The sequence below is a fragment of the Sminthopsis crassicaudata genome, chromosome 4 (genome assembly GCF_048593235.1).
Source record: "Sminthopsis crassicaudata isolate SCR6 chromosome 4, ASM4859323v1, whole genome shotgun sequence".
Taxonomy (NCBI): domain Eukaryota; kingdom Metazoa; phylum Chordata; class Mammalia; order Dasyuromorphia; family Dasyuridae; genus Sminthopsis; species Sminthopsis crassicaudata.
In genome coordinates, this window is record NC_133620.1 from 370,495,492 (window position 1) to 370,520,347 (window position 24,856).

Genomic DNA, 24,856 nt, shown 5'->3' on the forward strand with positions numbered 1-24,856 from the left:
ATTATACATGTATAGCTTGTTTTCTGATTTGGGAAGGAAAGGAGAAAAAAATTTGGAATTCAAAATCTTAAGAAAGAAATGTTAAAAAAAAAACTATCTTTACATGTTACATACTATTGGGAAAAAAAGATATGTATGAATTGATAAGTGTGTGTGTGTGTGTGTGTGTGTGTGTGTGTGTGTGTGTGTGTACATGGATACTGGCAAGTGCCCCTTGGTTAGTAGAAAATGACCTAATTCATTCCTATATAAACAAATACCCCAAACCTAGAATTTACCTAGCAGGTATCACTGCTGCCACCACCACCAAATGACTGTCTGGGGCTTTACAATTCAAGTTCCTCCACTACCTAAAGTTGTATGTAGACCTTAAAAAGAGGAAAAGGAGGTCAGGGATTTAAGGCAAACAAAGATGATGTCCTACAACCTATCTCTATCATTCTTATTTAATCTCTAACCGGATAACTCCCTTAAAAGATGTACCCAATGGCAAATACAGAGTAGGAAAGCCTATCTTAGAAAGAACTCACAAACTTTTCTCAAGAAACATGTTGCCAAAAATGTCCAAATTTCCCTCAACAGGAAATAAATAGAAAATCAAATCAATTTTAAAGCAAATGTTGAATTATTTAATCTCTTTTCCCAGAAGAGATTTCCTTGATCATTAGTGGAAGAAATGTCTAAAGGAACAGCATAGATGAGGTTAATACAAAGACTAAACTTTGATGTAGTTTTTTCCTACCCACAATTGTTTTATGCGGCTCTCATAAAACAAGAAGATAGAGAAGATCATCAAAGAGTCAAGTCTAAGGTGGAATCAATGTGCATATTAGGAAAAACTATTTTCTAATAAAAATGTCCTTTTCTTCTCACAAGAGAACACAGCCAAACACCTTCCTGCTATTTCCTAAGGAAAATCCTAGACTTCCTTTCCTGTTTTCATTCCAAAGAGCCACCCAAAGAGAATTACATATCTGCATTTGCTAATTGTTTCCTATGGCCTAGCATTGGCTGAGTTAAAAGCAAAAACACCCCAATGGGTTCCAAAGCAAATACTTATCACTAAGTTGGGAAAAGAGCTTAAAACCCAAATTAAATCCTAGATAAACATCTACTTATTTATACTTCAAACACAGGAATCTAACAAAGGACAAACTGGTTAATATTTAAAATTAAAGTCCTGTATGAGTGAACAATATCTCATTTCAAAGTACAACTACTCCTAGATTTCTGAGAAAAGCAACATTCCATAATGATAGTAGGTCAACTTTAACATGAAGACCTGTATTAAAGTCTTCTCTCTGACATACACACACAGTGGCTATGTCATCATGGGCAAGCATCATTGTAGGAAGTTTCCACACTTTGAAGTCACCCCACACTGATAAAAAGCACTGGTCCAAAGCTTTCCAAAAAGGAGAGAGGGATAAAAATCACTATTCTCAATAGTTTCAAGAGAAACTCCTTGTATTTAGATACATATAAGCTAGCCTTTCACCATCTATGGCCAAAATACATAAAAAGCTCCATCCTCCAGAATGGTACTAGTTTTAATAATTCCTACATGAGTTACTTACCTGCATTTGCTTTAAGATCTTCAGGTGTCACCATGACAACAAATCGAATTGCACGTTCATTTCGAAACATCTCATAAGACCACCTACGGATAGATCTCATGCATTTCACTGCAGCAATACCATTATTGGCGATGAGAACCTGAGAAATAGTAAAAGAGTGAGGGGGTAGTGGGAGTAGAAATTTAGTCAATAATGGGAAAGACGATAAGAAAGAAAATCTCCATAGACCTGTCCTCTCTAAGCAAACCAAGATTACAAACAGGAATTAGTCAACTTAGAAGCCACCTCCCACATAAACAGAAAGATTTTATTTTTAAATGCTAAAAAAGCACATATTGCAATGTTCCCCAGATAAAACTAAATCCTGACTTAATTTTCTTGAGGGACAAGTCATAATTATATAGGTGTTGTTAGTTCTTCTACCAATGGCTTTTTCTAAAGAAAAAAATGCTAATCTTATAGAGGTGATGTGCTATTAAATAACTGAGGCAGTTATCAAGTCCCTGCTTTGTGCAAGACATTGTGCTAAATTCTGGAGATACAAAGGCAAAAATAATCCCTGACCCTGAGCTTCACAGTCTCATGAGAGGAAGTAACAAGGAAAGCATATACAAACAAGCCATTAACAAGATAAATTAGAGATAATCTCAAAAAAGTGCTACAAGTGTTTTCTATTGACACTAGTATTACCTACACTCTACCAACAACCAACAACTCTTTATGAAATGGTAAATTCATGCACATGTTGGGAGTGCTTGCTATCTTGGAGAGGCGGGAAGGGAGTATGGAGTGAGAAAAATCTGGAACATAAGATTTTGCAAAGGTGAACGTTGAAAACAATCTTTGCATGAAACTGAAAAATGTAAAATACCATTAAAAAATAAACAAGTAAATAAAAATTAAATAAAATGGTAAATTCAGCACCCCAGAATCTGGAGTGTTATTCAGGGGAAAGGAACATCAAGAACATCATCATGAAATTGGATTACCAATCTTTTACCTCCTAACCTCTCCCTTATAATCAGGCCTTCCATGCTTATGAAAAGAGCAGCAGGACAACAGAAGGAAAAGCTTTTAGAAGGACCAAGTAACAGAACACACTACTCTACTCTGAGCACCTGTAGGGTTTTTCCTTGTTGTCTATAAGTTATCTCATCTGAGCCACGGTTTGAGTTTTCTCTCATAAATTATTCTTATATGTCTGAAATGTCTTTATTACACACATGTAGGATTTTTGTCAAACCTCCTAATTGTCTTGGGGAAGCTTATAAATCACTGTAACTTCAAATCATCTGTGATTTAAAGGATAGATAGTCACTCCTAAAAGGAGTGAATATAGGATATTAGGATAGGACACTACAGTTAAAGATGCCTAAATCCCTTAGAAAGAAATCACATAAGAACTCAGAAAATGTTGACATCATACTCATTTCCAGAATTTACCAGACCCTAGACAACAGGATTCTAAATCTCATTCAGTTAAAGGGATAAAAAATAAAATAAAATCAACAGTATCCACACAAACCTTACAACTTACCTTTTCAATCACTTTATTTCCCCCAAAGCGAGTAACAAACTCTGCTGGTGAAGCAACAGTGAAATCTCTCTGAGAATCTATCTTCTTTCGGTCTCGGCCTTGCTTTACCAGGTGTAGGCCAGACATGCTGGACCTATTTAGGGATAGAAATCATAACAATTTATAGAAAGTATTTTATCATTGAAAATATTTCCCTGGTAGACCTAGAGAATAATCCTTTCTCAATCAGACACACTGGAAGTTCACAGTTCAGATTAGCACCTCTTAGAAACAGTAAAATTTCCCCTCAAAATTATAAAAAAAAAATTTTTTTCAACATCAAGGAAATCTGCCATAATTCACAAGGGGGTTCTATAAAAAGGCAATACTATCGTAAGAAAATGGATAGATCTGTGGCTAAGAATCAAATAGAAAGGTAATTTAAAAATGCAATCAGTTAAAGATTAGAATTGAAAAAAAGATGTTAGAAATCATCTACTTTAATTCCCTCATTTTAGAGATAAGAAAAATGATGCTAAGAGAACTTAAGTGAAGTGCACCCAATCATGCATATAAATTAGTGAGAAAGGAAGAACACAGGTCTCCTAACAGCCAGGTCTGATGTTTTTCATACCACTCAATACTCCACAACTATTACTGGTTGAAGACCTAGGAACAGAAATCTGTCCTCAGCTTTTTGTTTTTGAAAGGTCCCGAGCCTTGATAATAGTTTAAGAATAGCATTAAGCCTGGATGTGAGATGTAAGAAGAGTAAGGAAACATAAGCTGGAACGAAGGAGTGCATGAAATTTATATAACTGCCTGGGGGATTACTAGGAGGAAAATTCAAAATCACTGCAAGAGAAGCAGAAGAGTAGTGCAGTGAGTCTTCAAAGGAGGGGGAGAGGGAGAATTATGATAAACTGAAATTTAAAGAAAGACAAGAAGGTTAACATGGGATCTCAAGTTCATGCCATATGTGCACTGACTGAAGATGCTTAGCCTACACAGGAAAAAAAAAAAAAAAAAAAAAAAACTAAGAGGGGGAACAGTAACTTTCTTCAAGTAGCTGAAGGATTGTCGTATGGAAGAATAAACTGACTTCTTGACTCTCAAAGGCCTATAAAGCCAAGACCCATGTGTTAAAGTATTTTGTTAAGTTTTCATAATTTACTTTTATAAGATTTTGAATTCCATTTTTCTCTCCTTTTTTTCCTATCTAAAAGATGATAAACAATTTATTATAGATTATGCAAATACATTTAGTCTTGACAGAAGAAAAAACTGATCAATATTAGAGTTGTCCAAAGGAAAATAGTAGGGTTTTCCACTCATTGAAAGTTTTCAAGCAAAAATTGGACAATCGCTATTTTTTTTCTCATTTCATTCTTTCTTTCTTTCTTTTTCTTTTATTTTTTGCTGAAGCAATTGGGGTTAAGTGGCTTGCCCAGGGTCACACAGCTAGAATGTGTTAAGTGTCTGAGACCATATGTGAACTCAGGTCCTCCTGACTTTAGGGCTGGTGCTCTATCCACTGTGCCACCTAGCTGTCCCCCAGGTCAATTATTGGTTATGTTTCCAAGGAGATTTTTACTTAGGTAAGGGTCAGATTAGATGGCCTCTAAAGTCCCTTTCAAATCAAGATTCTCAGGAAAATAAAGCAGGACAGAAAGCTGCTTCTCCTAAACCAAGTGTACTATCATGGAAATCTTTCATTCTATATTCATAGTAATCTTCAGCCTTGAGAAAATACTTTGTAGCTCCAAGTGTCAATAACCTATCAATTTCCTGTCAGTTCAGTGGAAAACAAATTAATTATACACAATGAGACACACATTTAGGGACACAACCCTATACGGGAATGTTTTGTTTAGCTCTGCAGAAGTTTTGCTTTTCAATTTTTCAGTGGATGGAAGGAATATGGGAGGAAGAAAAAAATATGATTTTTTTTCAGGGGGGAAAAGATGTAATTATAAATTAAATAGAAAATGGCACAGTAAGCAAGCATTTCACTGAATGTCTAACAGAAAAATCTAACAGAAAATTTAACAGATAAATGTCTAACATACAAGAGGATTCAACTAACACTAACATTCTATGATTTTAAAATACAGAAGGCAGTATGATACAACGGAAGAAAAACTGGTTTGGAATAGGAGGACATGGTTTTAATCCAGACTCCACTACTTATTCCTTGTGACTTTAGGTACATCACTTAACTTCATTATGACTCTCAGTTGTGTTTTCTGTTAATTAAGAATTATACTAGAATACTTCTGATGTCTCCTCCAGCTTTAAATCTATAACCCTATAAATTCAATAACTGGGGGAAAAAACAAAACTTGACACAGAAAACAGGGTTTTATTCTATCACCTATTTCAATACCAAGTTCCTTCCAGAATCAAAAGAATGCAAGCTTCTTTTTTATTATTATTATAGCTTTTTATTTACAAAACATATGCATGGATAATTTTTCAACATTGACCCTTGCAAAACCTTCTGTTCCAACTTTTCCCCTCCTCCCCCCACCCCGTTCCCTAGATGGTAAGTAGTCTACTACATGTTAAATATGTTAAAGTACATGTTAAATACAATATATGTATACATATTTATACAGTTATCTCACTGTACAAGAAAAATCAGATCTATAAAGAAGGTTAAAAAAAAAAAAAACCTGAGAAAGAAAATAAAAATGCAAGCAAATAATAACAAAAAGAGTCAAAATGTTATGTTGTGGTCCACACTCATTTCCCATAGTTTTCTCTCTGGGTATAGCTGGTTCTGTTCATTACTGAAAAATGGGAACTGGTTTGAATCATCTCATTGTTGAAGAGGGCCATGTCCATCAGAATTGTTCATCATATAGTATGTATAGATATCTTGGAGAACATAGTCTGAACCTTTCATTTTTTAAAGAAAAAAACAAGGCCCAGGAAAGGAGAAAAGATTTATCTAAATTCACAAAGCTAATTAATCGAAGATCTAACCTATAACCCAGGTCCTCTACCTTTGATCAAAGCTCTTTTTTCCCATTACACTACAATTCCTCTTCACATTAAATATTTATACATTAGAAACAGAATGAATGTTCTCTACTTTCCTCTCCTGGGGTCTGCATTATTAAATTTTCTAGATGACTCTAAAGAAAGACTATTTCTCCTATCAAAGAATTCACTGCCCCAAAAATTTCCTCGTACCACTTTCTTAATCTATATAAAATCCTATGAATTCAGGAATCCCCATTCACCAAAGGAAGATTAACAATGAAAAATTGTTGGCCTGGGACCAATGTCTGATCCACCCACTAAAACTGAAAACCTGCCCAGGAATGGCTATACATTGTGTACCTGCAAAATGCCATGCTGCCAACTGCAAAACTCTCTTACCACCTAGCTCCAGCTATGGATTATCATTTTTAAGCCTAGTATTCTAACTAAATTTTCCCCAAAATACCACCTCATTCATTTTGTGATAAATAAATAAAAGCCCAGGCCTAACAAAAAGGCAAACTAGAACCTGGAATTTCCTGACTTCCACACCAAGTTCTCGTTGTATATCATATACTGACTCTCTAACAACAAATTATATTTACATAACACCTTACTAATCACAAAAAATTCTGCCTGCATCTAAACACCTACAGCAGAAGGACAGAGAATAAAGTCAGAGAATAAAAAAAAATTTAGGCAGTGATCAATCAGTATAAAACATTAAGGAGCAATGAAAGGATGCAGCTTTCATTGTCTGGGATAATTTGGATTCCTTCAGGAAGTTCCTCTATTTCTGATTTTCTCCTATCTTTCTCTCCTTTTCCTTTCTCTACCAGCTATCTCCTATCTCTCCCCTTTTCTCTATCTCTTCTAACTTCTTTCTCTTGCTAGTTCTCCCCTTTCATCCTTCTTGAATTTATCTTTTTCATCTTTTATCACTTCTCTTATCACAAATTTTCAGTAATTGTTAGGCCTATGCTCCAAGGAAATCAATGACAAAAAAATGACAAAAATACATGGCAATATTTTATGACAGCCCTTTTTATGGCAGCAAAGAAGCCAAAAACAAGCAGATGACCACCAACTAGCAAATGGCTAAACAATGTAATGTAATATTACTGTGTAGTAAGAAATGGCAAATATGGCATAAACAGATATGAATGCAAAGACTTTAAAGAACTGATATAAAGTGAAATAAGTAGGACCAGGCAAACAATAAATACAACTACAATAATATAAATGGAAAGAACAATTAAAAAAATAAATGCAGCAAAATTATAATTTTTGAAGCTTTAGTCTCTAAGATAAGAGAGGACATACAAGCCCTCCTGCTTCATTACTGAGGTGGGAGACCACCGACACGAAACACTGCACATAAAATCAGGCCTTTTATGATATGATTTGTTATTCTAAGCTTACACACACACACACATTTTTTTTTCCTCCTTTAATACAAAGGACTACTCTCTGGAATAGTTAAAAGAAAGAGAAAATAGGAGATGAAGATAAAAACAAAGGATAAAATAAAAATTCTAATTTTTTTTAGTGACATTAAAGAAAGTAAAAGAGACTCCTTCCCATGACACTTAATGTAAATTCAAAATATCCCCCACTTCCCTTCATATACTTATGTATTCCGGCTAAAACAGGGGTCTAGCTGTTCCTTAATCCCAACATGTCACTCCATGTATTCAAAGAGGCTGCCCTCTCATCACCTCTGATTCTTGATGCTTAGTTCAGGTGATAATATCTCCTGATCCCTTGCCCAGTGAAAATATTCTCTCTCTCCCTCCTTAAATTTCCCCAAAACACTTTATCTGGATCTCCCTTGCCCCACCATTATATTTATAGTCAGATACCATGCTTCTTTATGTTACATATAAAGTTCCCTTCCCCTTCAGTGGACAATAAACTTTTTGAAGCCAGAGTCTCTTTCAATTTGTCCTCAGAATCTAGTAAAGTGAATTAACTCATTTGTTCACCCTCTTTAGGTGGGAAGTATAATTAACACCTCTATTTTACAGAGAAGAAAAAAATCAGGCCCACAAAGTGATTTATTCAAAGTGACATATTTAATAAATGGCAGAATCCAGACTCAAAACAATATCTTTCTGACTCCAACTTCAATGCTCATTTTACATAGAAGAGTAGTATAGTTAGTAGGGACGGATTTCTGTTTTAAAAGGGAAAAAAAGCTACTTCAATAAAACTTAATTTATTTTTCTTTTGGCCTCATTTCTTTTAAATCGTGGGTCTATGAGCTGGTGCCTATTTACATGAATAGACAAGAATCAATCTATGCTACTTACTCTGATCATAACTAATAACTAGCTTTAGTTTACTTGAAAACAAAAGGCCCAGTGTTCTCAGGAGAGAATGTGGATAAAAAAGGTGGGACGAACTTGTCATGAAGAAACTATGGTCCATGGGTACAGCAACAAGCAATCATTGGTGCTTGCTTCACCATTGTGGCACTGACTTCCAAGTAAATATATTTTGAATACACATTTCATAAATCATCATTTAAGGGTCTGTAGCATTACCTTCCAAAGAAAAAGCAGAACAAATTAAATTCTGGGGTTTTTTTAATTATAACTTTTTATTGACAGAACATATGCATGGGTAATTTTCTGTTTTGACTTTTCCCTTTCCTCCCTCCACCCCCTCCCCTAGATGGCAGGCAATCTTATATATGTTAAACATGTTAAGGTATATCTTAGATACAATATATGTGTGCAGATCCATACAATTCTCTTGTTGCACAAGAAAAATTGGATTCAGAAAGGTGAAAATAACCTGGGAAGAAAAACAAAAATGCAAGCAGTCTACATTCATTTCCCAGTGTTCCTTCTCTGGGTGTAGCTGAGAACAAATTAAATTCTAACTTTCCCTCCCACTTCCATCATAGTTTGGTCTTTTCAGAAACACAAGGATCCATAACTGAACTGCAACACCTTGGATAACTTAGTTAACATAAGATAAGATATAATTAAAATTCTTTATATTTTAAGTATCTAGTAACAAGGGATTAGTCAAGTCAATAGGACTAGAAGGTGGGATACTGAGAGAAAGAAAAGGAAAATAGAAAAAAAAAAGTTTCTCCACTTTTATAAACTGACTCAGGACCTCAGATAAAGGAATGAGAAGCTGTGAATTTCTTGAGAAACTAGTTCTGTGCACCACATACTCTCATGCTTAAAACCTGTTAGACCTAAATCTCCTGTGACCTACAACAAGAAATGTGGCTCCCCTGGGCCTAATTTTCCTCTTCTATTGAACAAGCAGGAGAGCCCAGTAACTTCCCAAGCCCTTTTCAGCACTCACCACTATGACTGCCACAGTGCCGAGATCCCACACACACAGATGCTGATCACATCTCAACACCAAAGTTACCCTGCTCTGCTCCACATATCTAGACTTCACTAGTCCCGGCTGCTGCCTCCATGTGTGTAAAATAAGGGGACAAGCTAAGTGATCTCTAAGGTTTCTGTCAACTTTAAATCCCATAAAATAAGATAGGAGATACCCAAGACATTCCCTGGTACTTGCCTAATAGCCTGCTGGAAAACTAGCCCTCTTTAGATAGTAAGAGAAGCTGCCCCAACATGGGACTCCTAAATAGCATAGTAGCTCCCAATCTTTCTCTCTGCAGGTTTTCATCAGAAAGAACAACAAGGAGGCAAGAAATCTAAAAATACAACCAGTGCTGCAAATTCAATCAAGAGCAACTATTCAAAATAAGACCTACTCTGTTCTTCTTGCTGGAGAAAAATTAAAGGTTTTTTATACATACTCATAATTCAAAATCTACATGTTCAGCAATATATATCCTTACCTGGTTTCAACCCTGGTTTCCAGCAGTCAGCTAGAACAAATTAGTTCTTTCTCTTGAATTCATTTCTCTACAATTCATATAAACTCGAAAACTATTTTTGCTACAATACTATTCACTTAGAGCCCCTTGGCTCTGGATAAGTGGGTGTCAAGAATTAAACAATATTAAATAATAAGAGCTGGAATTTCTATGAAAATAGAGAATTTTATTTGATTCTCATCACAACTCTATTTGGAAGGTATGATAAGTATTATTATTATCCTTATTTTAAAGAAAAAGAAACTGAAGTGCAGAAATATTAAGTCAAATAGCTTGTAAACATCAGAGGCAGAATTCAAATCCAGCAGTTTTCTAACTTCAAATTGAGTGCATTTCCCTATAAACAGAAGATTTTCAATTTTCAGAGACCTGCCAAAAAAGGCAAATACAAAATATAAAATAGTTGAATCCTTAAGGTAACAAGTGACAAAATCCACACAACATTTAGAAGTTGTTTCAATATTTAATAAATAGCAAATAATTCTAGGAAAAATTGGCAAGAGTTCTAAATTTGCAATTAGAAGACATACGTTAAAACCCCAGCCCTTTTATCCTTGTATTTGTGTGTGCGTGTGCCTGTTTGTGTGTATATACATATGCAAATATAAACAAAATATAAACCAAACAAATATAAACTACTTGTGTACTACATATGTATTTGACTTTGAAAACCTCATTTTATGGATCACTTTCATTAGAGGATTGATCCAAATGATCTTTGATGTCCCTTTCTGCTCTAAATTCTATCAAATAACATAACTATTATTAAGGGTCCATTGGTGTTTATCTAATGGCCTATTAGATACCTTGAACTTTTCCAATGCTAATATAAATAGCAATACTAAATATTATTGAGATCTCTATTATATTTTCTTTGTACAAGTTGTTTCAGCTTGCACTTGAATATAATGAAAAGATTAAAATAAACAAACAAATCTACATCTTAAAAGCATGCACAAGTTATTTTAGTCAATAGCCATATCACCATTTTCTCAGATGGGGGCATGTCTAGAAAAATTCACCAGGGTATATGACAACAAAGAGATGAAGAAAGAAAAGGAAGGAGGAAAGGAAGAAGTAAATAAGCATTTATTAAGTGCTTACTATGTATCAGACTGGGTGTTAAGCACTTTAGAAATATCTTATTTAATCCTCAAAGCAGCCCTGTGAGATAGCTGCATCTTCCTCCAACCCAGTAACAAGTAAGAAACTTTTGTTCATGCTACTTCCACAATGCCACCTGAATCCATTCCTCTTTTTCTGCGTCAAATGACACCAATCTAGGTCAAGCCCTTATTCTTGCCTGGACTATTACAAGAATCTCCTAACTTGTTAGTTTCTGGAATTCTCCCCTATAGTGTTTCTAGTTCTTAAGTTATAGTTTTGTTTATGTCACTCCCATGTTCAAAAACCTTCTGCAACTTCTCACAATTCCTCAACATTACATTCAAGATCCCTCTCTAGTCCATTCTTCACTCAGCTGTTAAAGTGGTCTTCCTAAAGCACATATGTGACCAAGTTATCCATATTCCCCTTATCCCTATCTTCAGTCAATACATTCCATGGGCTTCTTATCACTTCAAGATTAAATATCAAATCACTTTTCCAGGCAGTCCTCTTACAATTTACTCACTTCTATGCTGCTAGTCAGTGACACAGACCTCCTCTCTGACACTCCATCTTTCTCTGCTCTAGACATTTTCACTACCCATCTCCATACCTGGAATTCTCTCAGTAAGGCATTCTGGTATGCACTGGAGATCCAAAAAAAAAAGAAAGACACTGATCTCAAGAAGCTCACAGTCTAATGGGCAAGACAACTGATAAACTATTTCTGCTTCTTGATTTCCCTGGCTTCCTTCAGAAAGTTCAAGATAAAATTCCACCTTCTACAAGAATCTTTTTGCATATCAGTTAGTGCTGCAATATATTGCAATTAATGCTAGTGGCTTTCTTCTGCTAATTATCTCCAATTTAGCCTTTACATAGCTTATTTATACATAGTTGTTGGCATATTGTCTGCCTATTAGACTATGAGCTCCATAAGAGCAAAGAGGCTCTTGCCTTCCTTTCTATCTCTAACATTTAACAGTTACAATATGAACTTAAGTGTTCACCAAACTGAGCATTCATACTCTAATCCCAATTTACCTTTCTGGTCTTATTTCCCTCTCAATTCAATGTAACAAAATTGTCTCTCAGTAATAACAATATTTGACATTTACATGGCATTTTGTGGCTCACAAAGTGCTTTACAGATATTATTTCATTTGAACTTTGAAAAAAGTATAATAGACATGATTATAACAATTTGATAGATAAGAACATTGAAGAACATGAAGGTTAAGTGGCTTGCCCATAACCATGAAACAGTAATATTAATAACATTTTGAGCCCCAGTAGCTAGAAACTATAAGAGTCAAGAAACAGTGTTCAAAGCCAGGTAGATCTCTCACAACATCAAATTTTTCCACACAATGACTCTCATAAAAATGAGACAGGTGGTCCGGGGAATAATGATCTCTAGTAAGGGAGTCAAAAATCACATATTTTTTTTAATGGGCAACTAGGCTATGTCAAATTCTAGGTCCTTCTTCAGTAAAGGATCAACTACAAGAGTTTCAACTGACACCAGCCTGAGTTCCAACAACAGAAATTAGGAAACTTTCAAAGCAGGACACAGATAATCTCATCATATCACTATCAACTGTCAGAGCCACCTTTCCAGAGATCCAGACACAGTTTAGAAGCTGCAGCACTTGCACAAAGCTATCACCACAAAAGTACAACAACAACACAAATATAATGGTGGGGAACTTGGTGCCTCTCCTTCATTAAAGGACTACTTAAGAGATACATGCAAAAAAGACTTTCCCAAACAACCAACCCCAATGAGTACAATTTTATGCCACAAAGCCAGCTCTGGAAGCCACGGTTTACTTTCTATATTGCTACAATGCTAAACATGTTAATAGGTCCTTCTCCCAAATCCATAGATATCCTAATTTTTCTATAAAGTCAACAGCAAATTCTCTGGACATATTTGATTGTTTTTAAGCTTTATTTTCTCTTAAATAGACTTCATACTCTTCATTAAGTCACTGGGCTCAATGTCTGATTCAATCTACTCCCAGTTCAAGGATCAGCTATCATTAGCCAAAAAACTGCTGGGGGGGGGGGGGGGGGTTATTGTTTTTTTTTCTTAAACATATTATTAACAAAAAAAAAAAAAAATAGTAACTGAGACCTTACCTTTGGAGCATGTGATACCTCATTTCTTTATTTTCCTCTGCAGAATCCTCCATATCAGTCTAGAAAAGGGCTGGCAGATTTTTCTTCAGATTTCTGCCTTGTAAACATAAGCTGCAGCTCCTCCTCCCTCCTGTCAGAGCTGCTTAAAACTCAGTAGGACAGAGATCATGCATGTCCTGCTTTTCTCCTGGTCCTACTGGCCAGACTGAAGTACCAATACTTGTAGATTGCTTCCAATAACAGCTTTTAAGGCTTTGTCCCTTATTCTGATATTTCCTCACTTCTTTCCTTTTAGCCTATTCCCCCAATATTTGACTTACACAATAGTTAGTCGACTTCTCAGAGGGATTGATAGGGGTAGAGAGAAAATATAAAAGATTATGTAACTGGAAAGCAGGGCTGACAGCTCTATTCTTGCTGCAACAGACATATCTCAGCAGCGGTCACTCTCCCCTAACAGCCACCAGAGCAAACCTCCAAAGCTTCCACTAGCTGCCAAGAGCACATGACAGGCATGAATCCAGGGAAAGAAAGAGGTAAGACAAAGTTTAAAAGGGCAAGAAACTAGTCAAAGCAAATAAGAGCATCCAGAAACCCATAGAAAGGTCAGCACATACTAAGCAGGTAATATTAGAGGGAAAAAGGGGATTCTCAAAGTCCATGCACAACTAGAACAGTAGGCCAGAGATAACAAAGAACCATTCAAAGACTACATACTTTTGAGCGAGACAAACAAATGCTAAACCAATGCAGATTCCTCTGATCTAGGGACAAACACCTACAGGAGAATTTTTTAAAGAACTACTGTCATAAGCTAAGATCCTGTGGGTAGAAACACAACTGAAACATGTAAAAATGAGATGTAAAGCACTTGAAATAGATGGTACTATGGGAGCAATTCAGGAGGAAAAGAAACCCCGGGGATGTAACTCAGAGAAATAGACGCAAACTAGCTTAAACAGGGGACAGATAAAAAAAAAAAAGGACTCTTATCTGGAAACATAACTGGAAAAGGCACACGGGTAGGTAGTTGGAACAGGCTTGCTTATGTATAATGCCTAGGGAGTCCATTCTGACAAATGGACAGACAAAGCAAAAAACCAGATAGAAAAGGAAGAAATCCTGCCCTAAAAAGAAATCCTTTATCTGTCAAATACCACAAACAGAAGCTTGAGAGAGGCAGCGCCACCTAGTGTTGGAAGAGAAACAAAAGGCCCTGGCCACTACCCATACCCGTGGTTATGCCATCATTTGCTGGTTATTCTCAAATCAATTCATCAGTCAACTTTGCCACGCCATCTCTTTCCCTGTACAATCAGACTGCTCAAAAAAACTATCCATCTTTAAGAACACTTAAAAAAATGAAGTTTCTTGTTGATCAGATAATAATGCTCTGTGCTTTGACAGAATTATAACAGACCGGGTACAAATGAGATCAGGAATAGATAAAAGCTATCATTTTAGGTTAAAAAAAAAAAAAAAACACTCAAAAAACCTAATCTTGTCTACCCCTCCACGATCATCAGATAAGCAAAGAGGTAGATCCCTGGTGTCTCATACTATCTCTGTCAGCCACTTTGCAGCATTCATTCATTCATTCAAGAAATTTATTAAACATGTATTATGTGCAAAGCATTCTCAGACCCTGAGAAAGATTAAAAAAAAAAAAAAAAGACAGCACTTCACAATGCCTGTCAAGTCAAATTTCCTTCCTCTCTACATATATCTGAGAACTAGTCTAGCAAGTAAAAACAGCCTGCCTCCATTCCCTCCTCACTTCCACTTTATGTCTCTCTACAGCACAGGCCAGGCTGCCAAGGACACAGTTCTAGGGCCTTTGTTAAGGACAGTTTATGGTCTGACCCAGCAACAGCCTCACCTCATCTCCCCCCCACCCCCCCCACCCTCCCCCCCCCCCCTCTCTCTCTCTCTCTCTCTCTCTCTCTCTCTCTCACACACACACACACACACACACACACACACACACACACACACACACACACACACACAAACACTCTCTCCTATGTGTCTCCCCCAATGTAAACAGTGTATTAAAATAAAATCATTCCTTGTCTTTGTTACATTGAGTTCAACATCCTGGAAGCCAATGAAGGACTGGTTGCAGAACAAAAGTAGGTCATTTTGCACATCAGAAATCCACTCATGAATCCACACACACAGAGCACTCCTGTTACCCTCTCCCTTCTTTTAAAAACATACTCATTCTGAGGCAAAAGAATAGCCCTGTCTACCAAGAAGCCCAAACACAAAGCCAGAGTCTCTTCTCGTTTGCAATCCTTGACAACAGGACACAGGAAAGACAGCAAGTCTCCAAGTTCACAGGTACCCTGTTCTCTTCCATGATGAACAGATGGGCAAACACATACCTGATAGCAATTCCAGCTAAGAGCCCACACTGATCCCAGCATTGTAACATGCCAAGCACCAAGGATGACGTAGCAGTTTATTCCAAAGACAGTGATGCATTCGCTGGTTTGGTTGCAATGCAGTCTGAAATATACTGCAGCACGCGCGCACACACACACACACACACACACACACACACACACACACACACACAGAGTTTTCTTGTACATTATGCTTTTTAGAAGCAGGAAGGAAACTCGGATTATACTTCTTATAATGTCTCCCTTAAGTCCTCAGAGTTTCAGTGGGAAAAAAAAAATACACACTGCCTATCTTCTGGCTGTCTTGTCCCTCAGTCATACTATAAGAAAGAAAGAAAAACATAGGCACAAAAACAAACAGGAAAAAAAAGGACCAAAACGCAAAGTCAATACATGCTCTTGTCCTCATCCTATCTATAAAAGAGAATATATAATGTATTACCAACCCTTCAAGGGACGTCACACTTCGTCAAAGACTCAACTATAAGATGCTTTTATATACAATCCCTGGAATGAAGGTTACTTCCTATCAGACAATTATAAATCATTGTTCCACTATTAAATTACTGGAATTCACCCCATCTGAAGATGCCAAATCTGCATTCCTTTGTACTGCTGTTATATATTAATCACTAAATACTAAAAGCACAATAAAAGATTTGAATTCTGTCAAAGAGTTTTGCAGATATCATGTATTTTAATTTATCAGGAGGAAAAGGGAACAGAAGTGCACTGAGACTGTAGACTTTTAAGTTTAAACTGCATCTTGAGTCTAGACAGGCTTTTAGATAAAAAGCATTGGAATGGAATTTAGGAACTGAAAACTTCCTGATTCTAGACCCTACATGCCACACACAAGGCAATCTTGCTATCATTTATTATTATTATTATTTTTGCTAAGGCAATTGGGGTTAAGTGACTTCCCCAAGGTCACACAGCCAGGATGTGTTAAGTATCTGATAACAGATTTGAACTCAGGTCCTCCTAACTTCGGGGCTGGTGCTCTATCCACTAAACCATCTGCACCCAGCCTTGCTGTCATTTTCAAGGCTGTTCTTTCCTGGTTCTGCTTGTATGTCACCACTCCTACTCAATCTCCTTTGTGCCTCTTAGAATCCCAAGACTTCCTCCTACAAAAAAGCCCTTCCTGATCCATTCCTATATAATATTAACAAAACCCAAGAGGCAGTAATATTTTGGGTAATCTCATTCCAAATAACTAAAAAAAAAAAAAAAAAGCATCAAGAATCTAATGATAAATCTTAGAATGAATATTTCAAAAGGCAAAAGATAAAAGGCTTGCAACGAAGAATGACTTACTCTGTAAAGGTGAGGGGGGAAAAAATACACTTAATACAACAGAGAAGTAGAAAGAATTTCAAATAAAATAGCCAGAGCTGCTTACTCCCAGAAAGGTAAAAAGAGATGATTTCAGGGAATGTTTCAGAGGTTGACCTATGGCAGAGTGTTCAAATCTAGCCACAGACTCTGACTAGATACATAACTCTGGGCAATTCACTTCCACTTTGTATGTCTCAGTCTCTTCAAATGTAAAATGGTTGTGAAAATCAAAGGAGGTAATACAAAGCATTTAGCATATTTAGCACATACCAGGCACATAGGAGATGCTTATAAATGCTTGCATCCTTCCTTCACAAGGACTTTGAAATGCAAAAACAAGAGCCCAGCAAAGCCTAGAAAGATCAATTTATTCAAGCAACTCAAAGAAAATGAAAGAGGAACCAGTGCTAACATTTTAACAAGGGGAAAAGAAACAAATAATACCTGTGGAATCTTTTAATGTCTTCATATTGAGGGTGTTTTAAAAAAACAAAGGTACTACTAGTACAATGATTCTGTTCTGAGAGCAATAAGAGGAAAAAGTAAAAGGAGGAATAATTTTAAGTAGGAAGAAAGGGAGTGATATATCTATTTCTCATCACTGGGGTACATGAGAATACAAAAATACTCAACACTTTGGTGTAGAAAGAAATCAAATTCAACTAAGGTTCTATCAAGTGTTACAGTGTTTCCTCACCAGCTGCCTTTTGGACATTTCCATCCCTTAATTTTTTCTAATACTTGATATTTCATCAGGAAAAAAAAAAATTGGTAGAGCACCAATACAAGGCCATACCCTTTATAGCCAGGTTCCTAAAATTTCTCTGTGACTGATCATCCAGAAAGATATATCTGTTAATCTTTTTTTTTCTTTTTTAAAGCCTTTTCTTTTCAAAATATATGCATAGTTTTCAATATCCGCCCTTACAAAACTTTGTGTTCCAAATTTTTCTCCCTCTCTTCCCTCAACCTCCTACCTTACACTACAAGTAATCCGATATATATTAAAACATCTGCAATTCTTTTACACTTACTTCCACAATTATCATGCTGCACAAGAAAAATAAGGTCAAAAAGGGGAAAAAAAAAATCTGGTAATTTGCTAAAGTAAAACAAAAAATAGGATTGTAAATGGCAAGACCAAACAAGACATCCAAAAATACTGAAGGAAATAAACCCTTTAAAAAACTGAATAGGCCAAATGGTAAGAGGTATAAAAATCCACTGAAGAAAAGAACTCTTTAAAAAGCTAAATTGGCCACATGAGAAAAAATGTAACAAAAATTCACTGAAGAAAACTATAAAAAGCAGAACTGTCCAAATGGAAAAGGAGATACAAAATCTCACAGAAGAAAATTCTTTTAAAATTAGGATTGGGCAGGCAGAATCTAATGAATGAGATATCAAGAAACAATATTAAATCAAAAGAATGAAAAATGATAAGAAAATGTTAAATCTCTCATTGGAAAAATAAGTGATCGGGGCAGCTAGGTGGTGCAGTGGATAGAGCACCAGCCTTGAACTCAGGAGGACCCGAGTTCAAATCTGGTCTCAGACACTTAATACTTCTTCCTAGCTGTGTGACCCTGGGCAAGTCACTTAACCCTAGCCTCAAAAAAAAAAAAAAAAAAAGGAAAAAGGAAAAACAAGTGATCTATAAAAGACATAAAGTAATTAAACTACATAAAAGCCATGATCAAAAAAAGAATATAGACATTTTTAGAACTAAAAAGTAAAACAGAAATCCATTGACCCGGGGGATAGCTAGGTGGCACAGTGGCGCAGTGGATAGAGGACCAGCCCTGAAGTCAAGAGGACCAGAGTTCAAATGTGGCCTCAGACACTTAACACTTCCTAGGTGTGACCCTGGGCAAGTCACTTAACCCCAATTGTCTCAGCAAAAAAAAAAAAAAAAAAAAAAAAATCCATTGGCCACATCCTGAAAAAGATTTCAAAATGAAAATCCCCAGGAATATCATAGTCAAAATCTAGAGCCCCCAAATTTAGGAGAAAATACTGCAAACAGTTCAATTATCACAATTCAAATATCATAGAATCACAGTCCGGATTAACACACGATTTAGCAGCTTCTACATTAACAGATCAAAGGGCTTGGAATGTGATATTCAAGAGGTCTAAGATTACAAGAATCACCTACCCAAGAAAACAGAGTATAATTCTTCAGGGGGGAAAAATTGACATTTTCTGAGAACATTCAAGAATTCATAATAAAATGTTATGGAATATTATTGTTCTATAAGAAATGATGAGCAGGATGAATACAGAGAGGCCTGAAGAGAATAACATGAACTGATGCTGAGTGAAATGGGCAGAACCAGGAGATCATTATACACTTCAACAACAATACTGTATGAGGATGTATTCTGATGGAAGTGGATATCTTCAACAAAGAGAAGATCTAATTCAGTTCCAACTGATTAATGAAGGAACACTGGGAAATGAGTGATAATGGTTTGCATTTTTGTTTTTCCTCAAGTTATTTTGACCTTCTGAATCCAATTCTTCCTGTGCAACAAGAGAACTGTTCAGTTCTGCACACATATATTGTATCTAAGATATACTTTAACATGTTTAACATGTATGAGACTGCCTGCCATCTAGAGGAGGGGGCAGAGGGAGGTAAGGGAAAAATCAGAATAGAAGTCACAAGGGATAATGTTGTAAAAAATTACCCATGCATATGTAATGTCAATAAAGTTATAATTTTTTAAAAATGAAATATTAAAAAAAATTCATAATAAAATGACCAGAGCTAAATAGAAAATCTGACTTTCAAATACAATACTCAAAAAAAAGCATAAAAAGGTAAACAGGAAAGAGAAATTCATAAGAGATTCAATAAAATCAAACTGTTTACATTTCTACATGAGAAGAAGATAATTAAAACTCTTAAAAACTATCATTATTAGGGCTGTTATAAGTATACATAGAGGCTATGCATGAGAGTTGAATATGAAGGGATAAAATTAAATTGAAAAAAATTTACATGGTAAGAAAAAGTAATGCATTGGAAGAAGCAGAAAGGGAGAGGCAGAATAGGATAAACAATCTCTTATAAAATAGGCACAAAATAGCTTTTGCAGTAGAAGAGAAGAGAAGAAAGGTGGGTAAGGAGGAACTCATGGACATTTTTTTTCCCCAACTTTTCCCCTCCTTTTCCCCACCCTTTCCCCCAGATGACAGATTGACAATACATGTTAAATATGTTAAAGTATAAGTTAAATACAATATATGTATACATGTCTTGGACATTATTTTCATAAGAATTGGCTCAAAGAGGAAATAACATAAGACATTCAATTGGGTACAGGAATTTATCTTATCCTACAGAAAAACAGGAATAGAAGGAGCCTGAAGAATAGAGGGAAGCAAAGGTGATGGAACTGAGGGCAGATACAGGAAGAAAGTATCAGAAGCAAAACATTTTTGAGGACTGTGAGAAACAGTTACATTCCCATCATGGAGGAAGCCAGAATTTTGGGACCAGAAGCAATTTAGAGACGCAAAGTAACTCCTGAAACTGGTTGAAACTAGATAAAATTGGACAAAACTTGTTTAGCATTAAAGAAAATCTGAAAGTATGGCAAGGGTCACAGCTTGACTAGAGTATCCATGCTTTTGGCTTCAGAAATATTAGCTTCACCCCAGGAGGAACTAAGATTCATTTTAATGGTCCTGCAATGCATATAGTGGAAGGGGGATAAGTTGTTGGAGGATAGGGAAAGAATGCTGACCTCATCTCCCTAGCCACTGGGGAAATAGAGACTGGAATTGGGTCCTGGATCAGGCATAAAAGGCTGATCTTGCTCTAGAAAAATGTGTAAGCTCATCTCCACTTTAACATTAACTTCTTGCAGAACTTAGGATGAATGAAGCAGTATAAACTTTTATTGTTACTGCAAGAAGCGAATGACTTGTTTGTTCATTTACCCCTTACTTAGTGTCCAAAATAGTTTCTAACAAGATGGACAAGGAGAAAGGAGAAAAAGAGCAGAATAAACAAAGGGGAAATAAGATGGAAAGAAATAGTTAGTAATCATGAGGGGGAAAACATTTATAACTCAAAATTTCTGAAAATGAATATTAAAAAAAATGTTTACATGTAATTCGGAGAAAATGAAATATTAAATATCATACATGCGTGTATGTACATGTGTGTGACTATATGTGTGCACATGTCTCCATATATGTAGTATGTATATACATATTTAGCTGTACATATCTATATAAGTATAAAGAAACACTTTTTTTAAAAATTCACTTGCCCAAAAAAAAAAAAAAAAAAAATTTAACTTTCCAAGGTTAATTTTCAAGGTTAACCTTGAAAATTGACTGAATGTCCATCAGCTGGGGAATGGTTGAATAAATTATGGAATATGAATGTAAAGCATTTTTGTTTTTCCTCCCAGGTTATTTTTACCTTCTGAATCCAATTCTCCCTGTGCAACAAGGGAACTGTTCGGTTCTGCACACATATATTATATCTAAGACATACTGTAACATATTTCATCAACATGTATAAGACTGCTTGCCATCTAGGGGAGGGGATGGAAGGAGGGAAGGGAAATGTCGGGACACAAGTGAGTGCAAGGGATAATGTTGTAAAAACTTACCCAGGCATATATTCTGTCAATAAAAAGTTATAATTTTAAAAAAAAAAAGAAAAAGAAAAAGAAAAGAAATTATGAGCAGGCTGATTTCAGAAAAGCCTGGAAAGAGTTACATGATGCTAAATGAAAATGAGCAGAACCAAAAGTAACAAGATTATGTGACGATCATCTATAATGGACTTGTCTCTTTTCAACAATGAGGTGGTTTCAAGGCAATTCCAACAGATTTGTATTTTACCCTTTAGTTCTAAAAATGATGTCAACATTGATTTTTTTTTTTGTTTGCTTGTTTTTTCTTTTCCTTTTGATCTGATTTTTCTTGGGCAGCATGACAAATATAAAAGTGTTTAAAAGAACTGCACATATTTAATCTATATTGGATTTGTTTGCTGTCTAAGAAAGGGAGAAGAGAGAAAAAAATGTAAAATATAAGGTTTTGCAAAGGTAAATGTTGAGAACTATCTTGGCATGTATTTGGGAAAATAAAAAGTTATTTAAAAAAAAAAAAATTAACCTGGCAGAAAATATCTGCATCCAGAGAAAGTAATATGGAGACCAGATGTGGATCAATGTATAGCATTTTAACCATTTTTTATTCTTGTTTGCTTGTTTTTTCTTTTGATTTTTTTTTGTGGTGGCAAAGCATGAATATGGAAATATGGAAGAATTGCACATTTAACTCATATTGGAATGCTTGTTCTCTATGGGGGGAGACAGCAAAAAAAAAATTTTGAAATACAAAGTTTTGCAAAGGTATATGTTGAAAACTATGCATATACTTTGAAAATGAAAAGCTAAAAAAAAAATCTATCTTTGCATGTATTGGGTGGGGGGCAGCTATTTAAAGAAAAAAAAATTAACTTGCCAGAAAATATTATATTAATTGACTACTTTTTGTCATGTATGATGTTAAGAAGAACACATTTCTTATTTTTGTTAACTTAGTAACTTCAGATTCCTGAAAAATATGAACATAATTTGATATTGCACAGAAGTCTTATTCTTTCGCTAAGTTCTTCCAAAGAGTTTACAGCACTTTAAAGAAAGGCAATCACAGGGCAATTAGGTGGCACATGGGTAGAGCACCAGCCCTGAAATCAGAGGACCTGAGTTCAAATCTGATCTCAGACACTTAATACTTTCTAGCTGTGTGACCCTGGGCAAGTCACTTAGCCCCAATTGCCTCAGCAAAAAAAGAAAAAAAAAAGGGAGGGGGGGGAGAAAGGCAATCACTTATCAAACTCCCCACTTCTCTTTTGGGTGTTGCCAAATACCAGTGTGGCAACCTCTCACCCACAGAAGATGCTTGATAAATGTTTTTTTGAATAGTGGAAAAAAATATTCCCTCAAAAGTACATGATAGATATTCTCATTAAAATGATGTTTGTCTCTACTGCAGAAACCAAAAATACAATAAGGTTGCAATTGAACACAAATCAATGGCAGTGTGAATTCAACTGCCATCTCTCTTCCATAAGAGAATTGCTTTCTCACCTTTCCACAGGTTTTATACTGAAAATATGTACTTATAGAAAGCAACAATTCATGCACATAAAGCTTGCTAAGATTTATTCAACATAAATACTGGAAAACTTCCAGCATTGCTTTAAGCAAAAAGTTGGCTTTTCACCATTCATTTTTTAAAACTCTTGTCTTCTGAATTTTTCTTTCTCCCTCCCTCACTTACCTCTCCCCCTTCCCAAAACAACAAGCAATCTGATACAGATTACATATGTACAATCCTAAAAAGGTGCCTTTTCAATACAGTTAGGAGAGATTTCAACCATCAGGAGATTCAAATCACATAACATAGAAGTTCATAAAACTGCTCCCCCCAAAGACATAATGTGAAAATATACCATACAAGATAAATCCTCTTCCAATCTAATAGAAGATTTAGTAAATTTGAACAATATACCTTGAAGGTAGATACCTCATTTAAATTCTTCCTAGAATACTAAGCACAAATCATTACAATTCCAACTATGTTTAGCTATATTTAGAGAACCATGGGGTGATCTGAAATTGTACAACCTTTTAGGTATGGAGAACAACTTAAAAAAATTTCCATCTAGTGTAATGGTATTAAAAGACTATGATGTGAATCCTGAGCCTACCACTTATTTCTTTGGGCAAGTCATTTAATCTCAATAGGCTTCATTTTCCTCACCTGACTTACCAAGGAGGTTGGGCTTTCACTCCTAAAAATCTTATAAATTTTCTATAAACTGGAATAATAGTGTATGTGTGTAAATACATAAGATACTTTGATATGTAGTTTAACCTAAATGACAATGAAAAGACATACAGTGGGTACAAATAAACTGCAACATATTATCAATGACTCATGCTCAAGAAATGGTATCAGTGACAGGTAAGAAAAGAAAAGTCAATCAAGGAGTAAGAATGAAAAATGACTGATGGACAACCCAAGGGTTGTAGTGATTATATTCATAAAACATTAATACCTGAGGACATCCTCCATTCTGTTCAGTACTAGTTCTGTAGAGGATTTATGGAAGGACATGGCCAAGATTAAAACAGTAAGAATAGGCACAAATGGTCAATGATGAAGTATCCACACTAATGAGATCACAGATTTATAAAAAGCATCAGATGGAAGTGGATATCTTCTACATAGAGAAGAGCTAATCCAATTCCAATTGATCAATGATGGACAGAATCAGCTACACCCAGAAAAGGAACACTGGGAAATGAGTATAAACTGAGCGTTTTGTTTTGTTTTGTTTTTGTTTTTATTTTTCTTTCCAAATTATTTTTACCTTCCGAATACAATTCTTCCTTTGCAACAGCAGCAACAACAAAATTCGGTTCTGCACATATATATTGTACCTAGGATATACTATAAGATATTTAATATATATGGGAATGCCTGCCATCTAGGGGAGGGGGTGGAGGGAAGGAGGGGAAAAATTCGGAATAGAAGGGAGTACAAGGGATAATGTTGTAAAAAAAAAAAAAAAAAAAAAAATTACCTATGCATATGTACTGTCAAAAAAAATGTTATAATTATAAAATTAATAAAAAATATTTATTTATTTTTTTTAAAAGAAAAAAAAAAGCATCAGAATGTTATGGTCTCTAGAATACTAGTAGTTAATATCCTCTCAAAAATATGCCTGCTCATATACATTTCATCAGCTGACTTTAGAAACTAAGTCCAAATATAATTGATTACATCAATGTTAATTTCCTTTGCTTTCAAAAACTTAGCTAACCCAAAAAATTATAAAACTATGCGTACC

At 35.4% G+C, this 24,856-nt stretch overlaps 1 protein-coding gene across 4 annotated transcripts in view; it reads right to left on the bottom strand.

Moving 5' to 3' along the window:
* Nucleotides 1-24,856, bottom strand: part of ACACA (acetyl-CoA carboxylase alpha) — a 221,727-nt gene that overhangs the window by 177,543 nt on the left and 19,328 nt on the right. For all 4 annotated transcript variants that reach the window (XM_074262047.1, XM_074262045.1, XM_074262046.1 and 1 more), the window contains exons 4-5: nucleotides 3,115-3,247; nucleotides 1,578-1,716 (exon numbers count right to left, since the gene is read on the bottom strand). In XM_074262047.1, coding sequence (XP_074118148.1) covers nucleotides 1,578-1,716; nucleotides 3,115-3,247 — 272 coding nt within the window. The remainder of the gene's footprint in view (nucleotides 1-1,577; nucleotides 1,717-3,114; nucleotides 3,248-24,856) is intronic.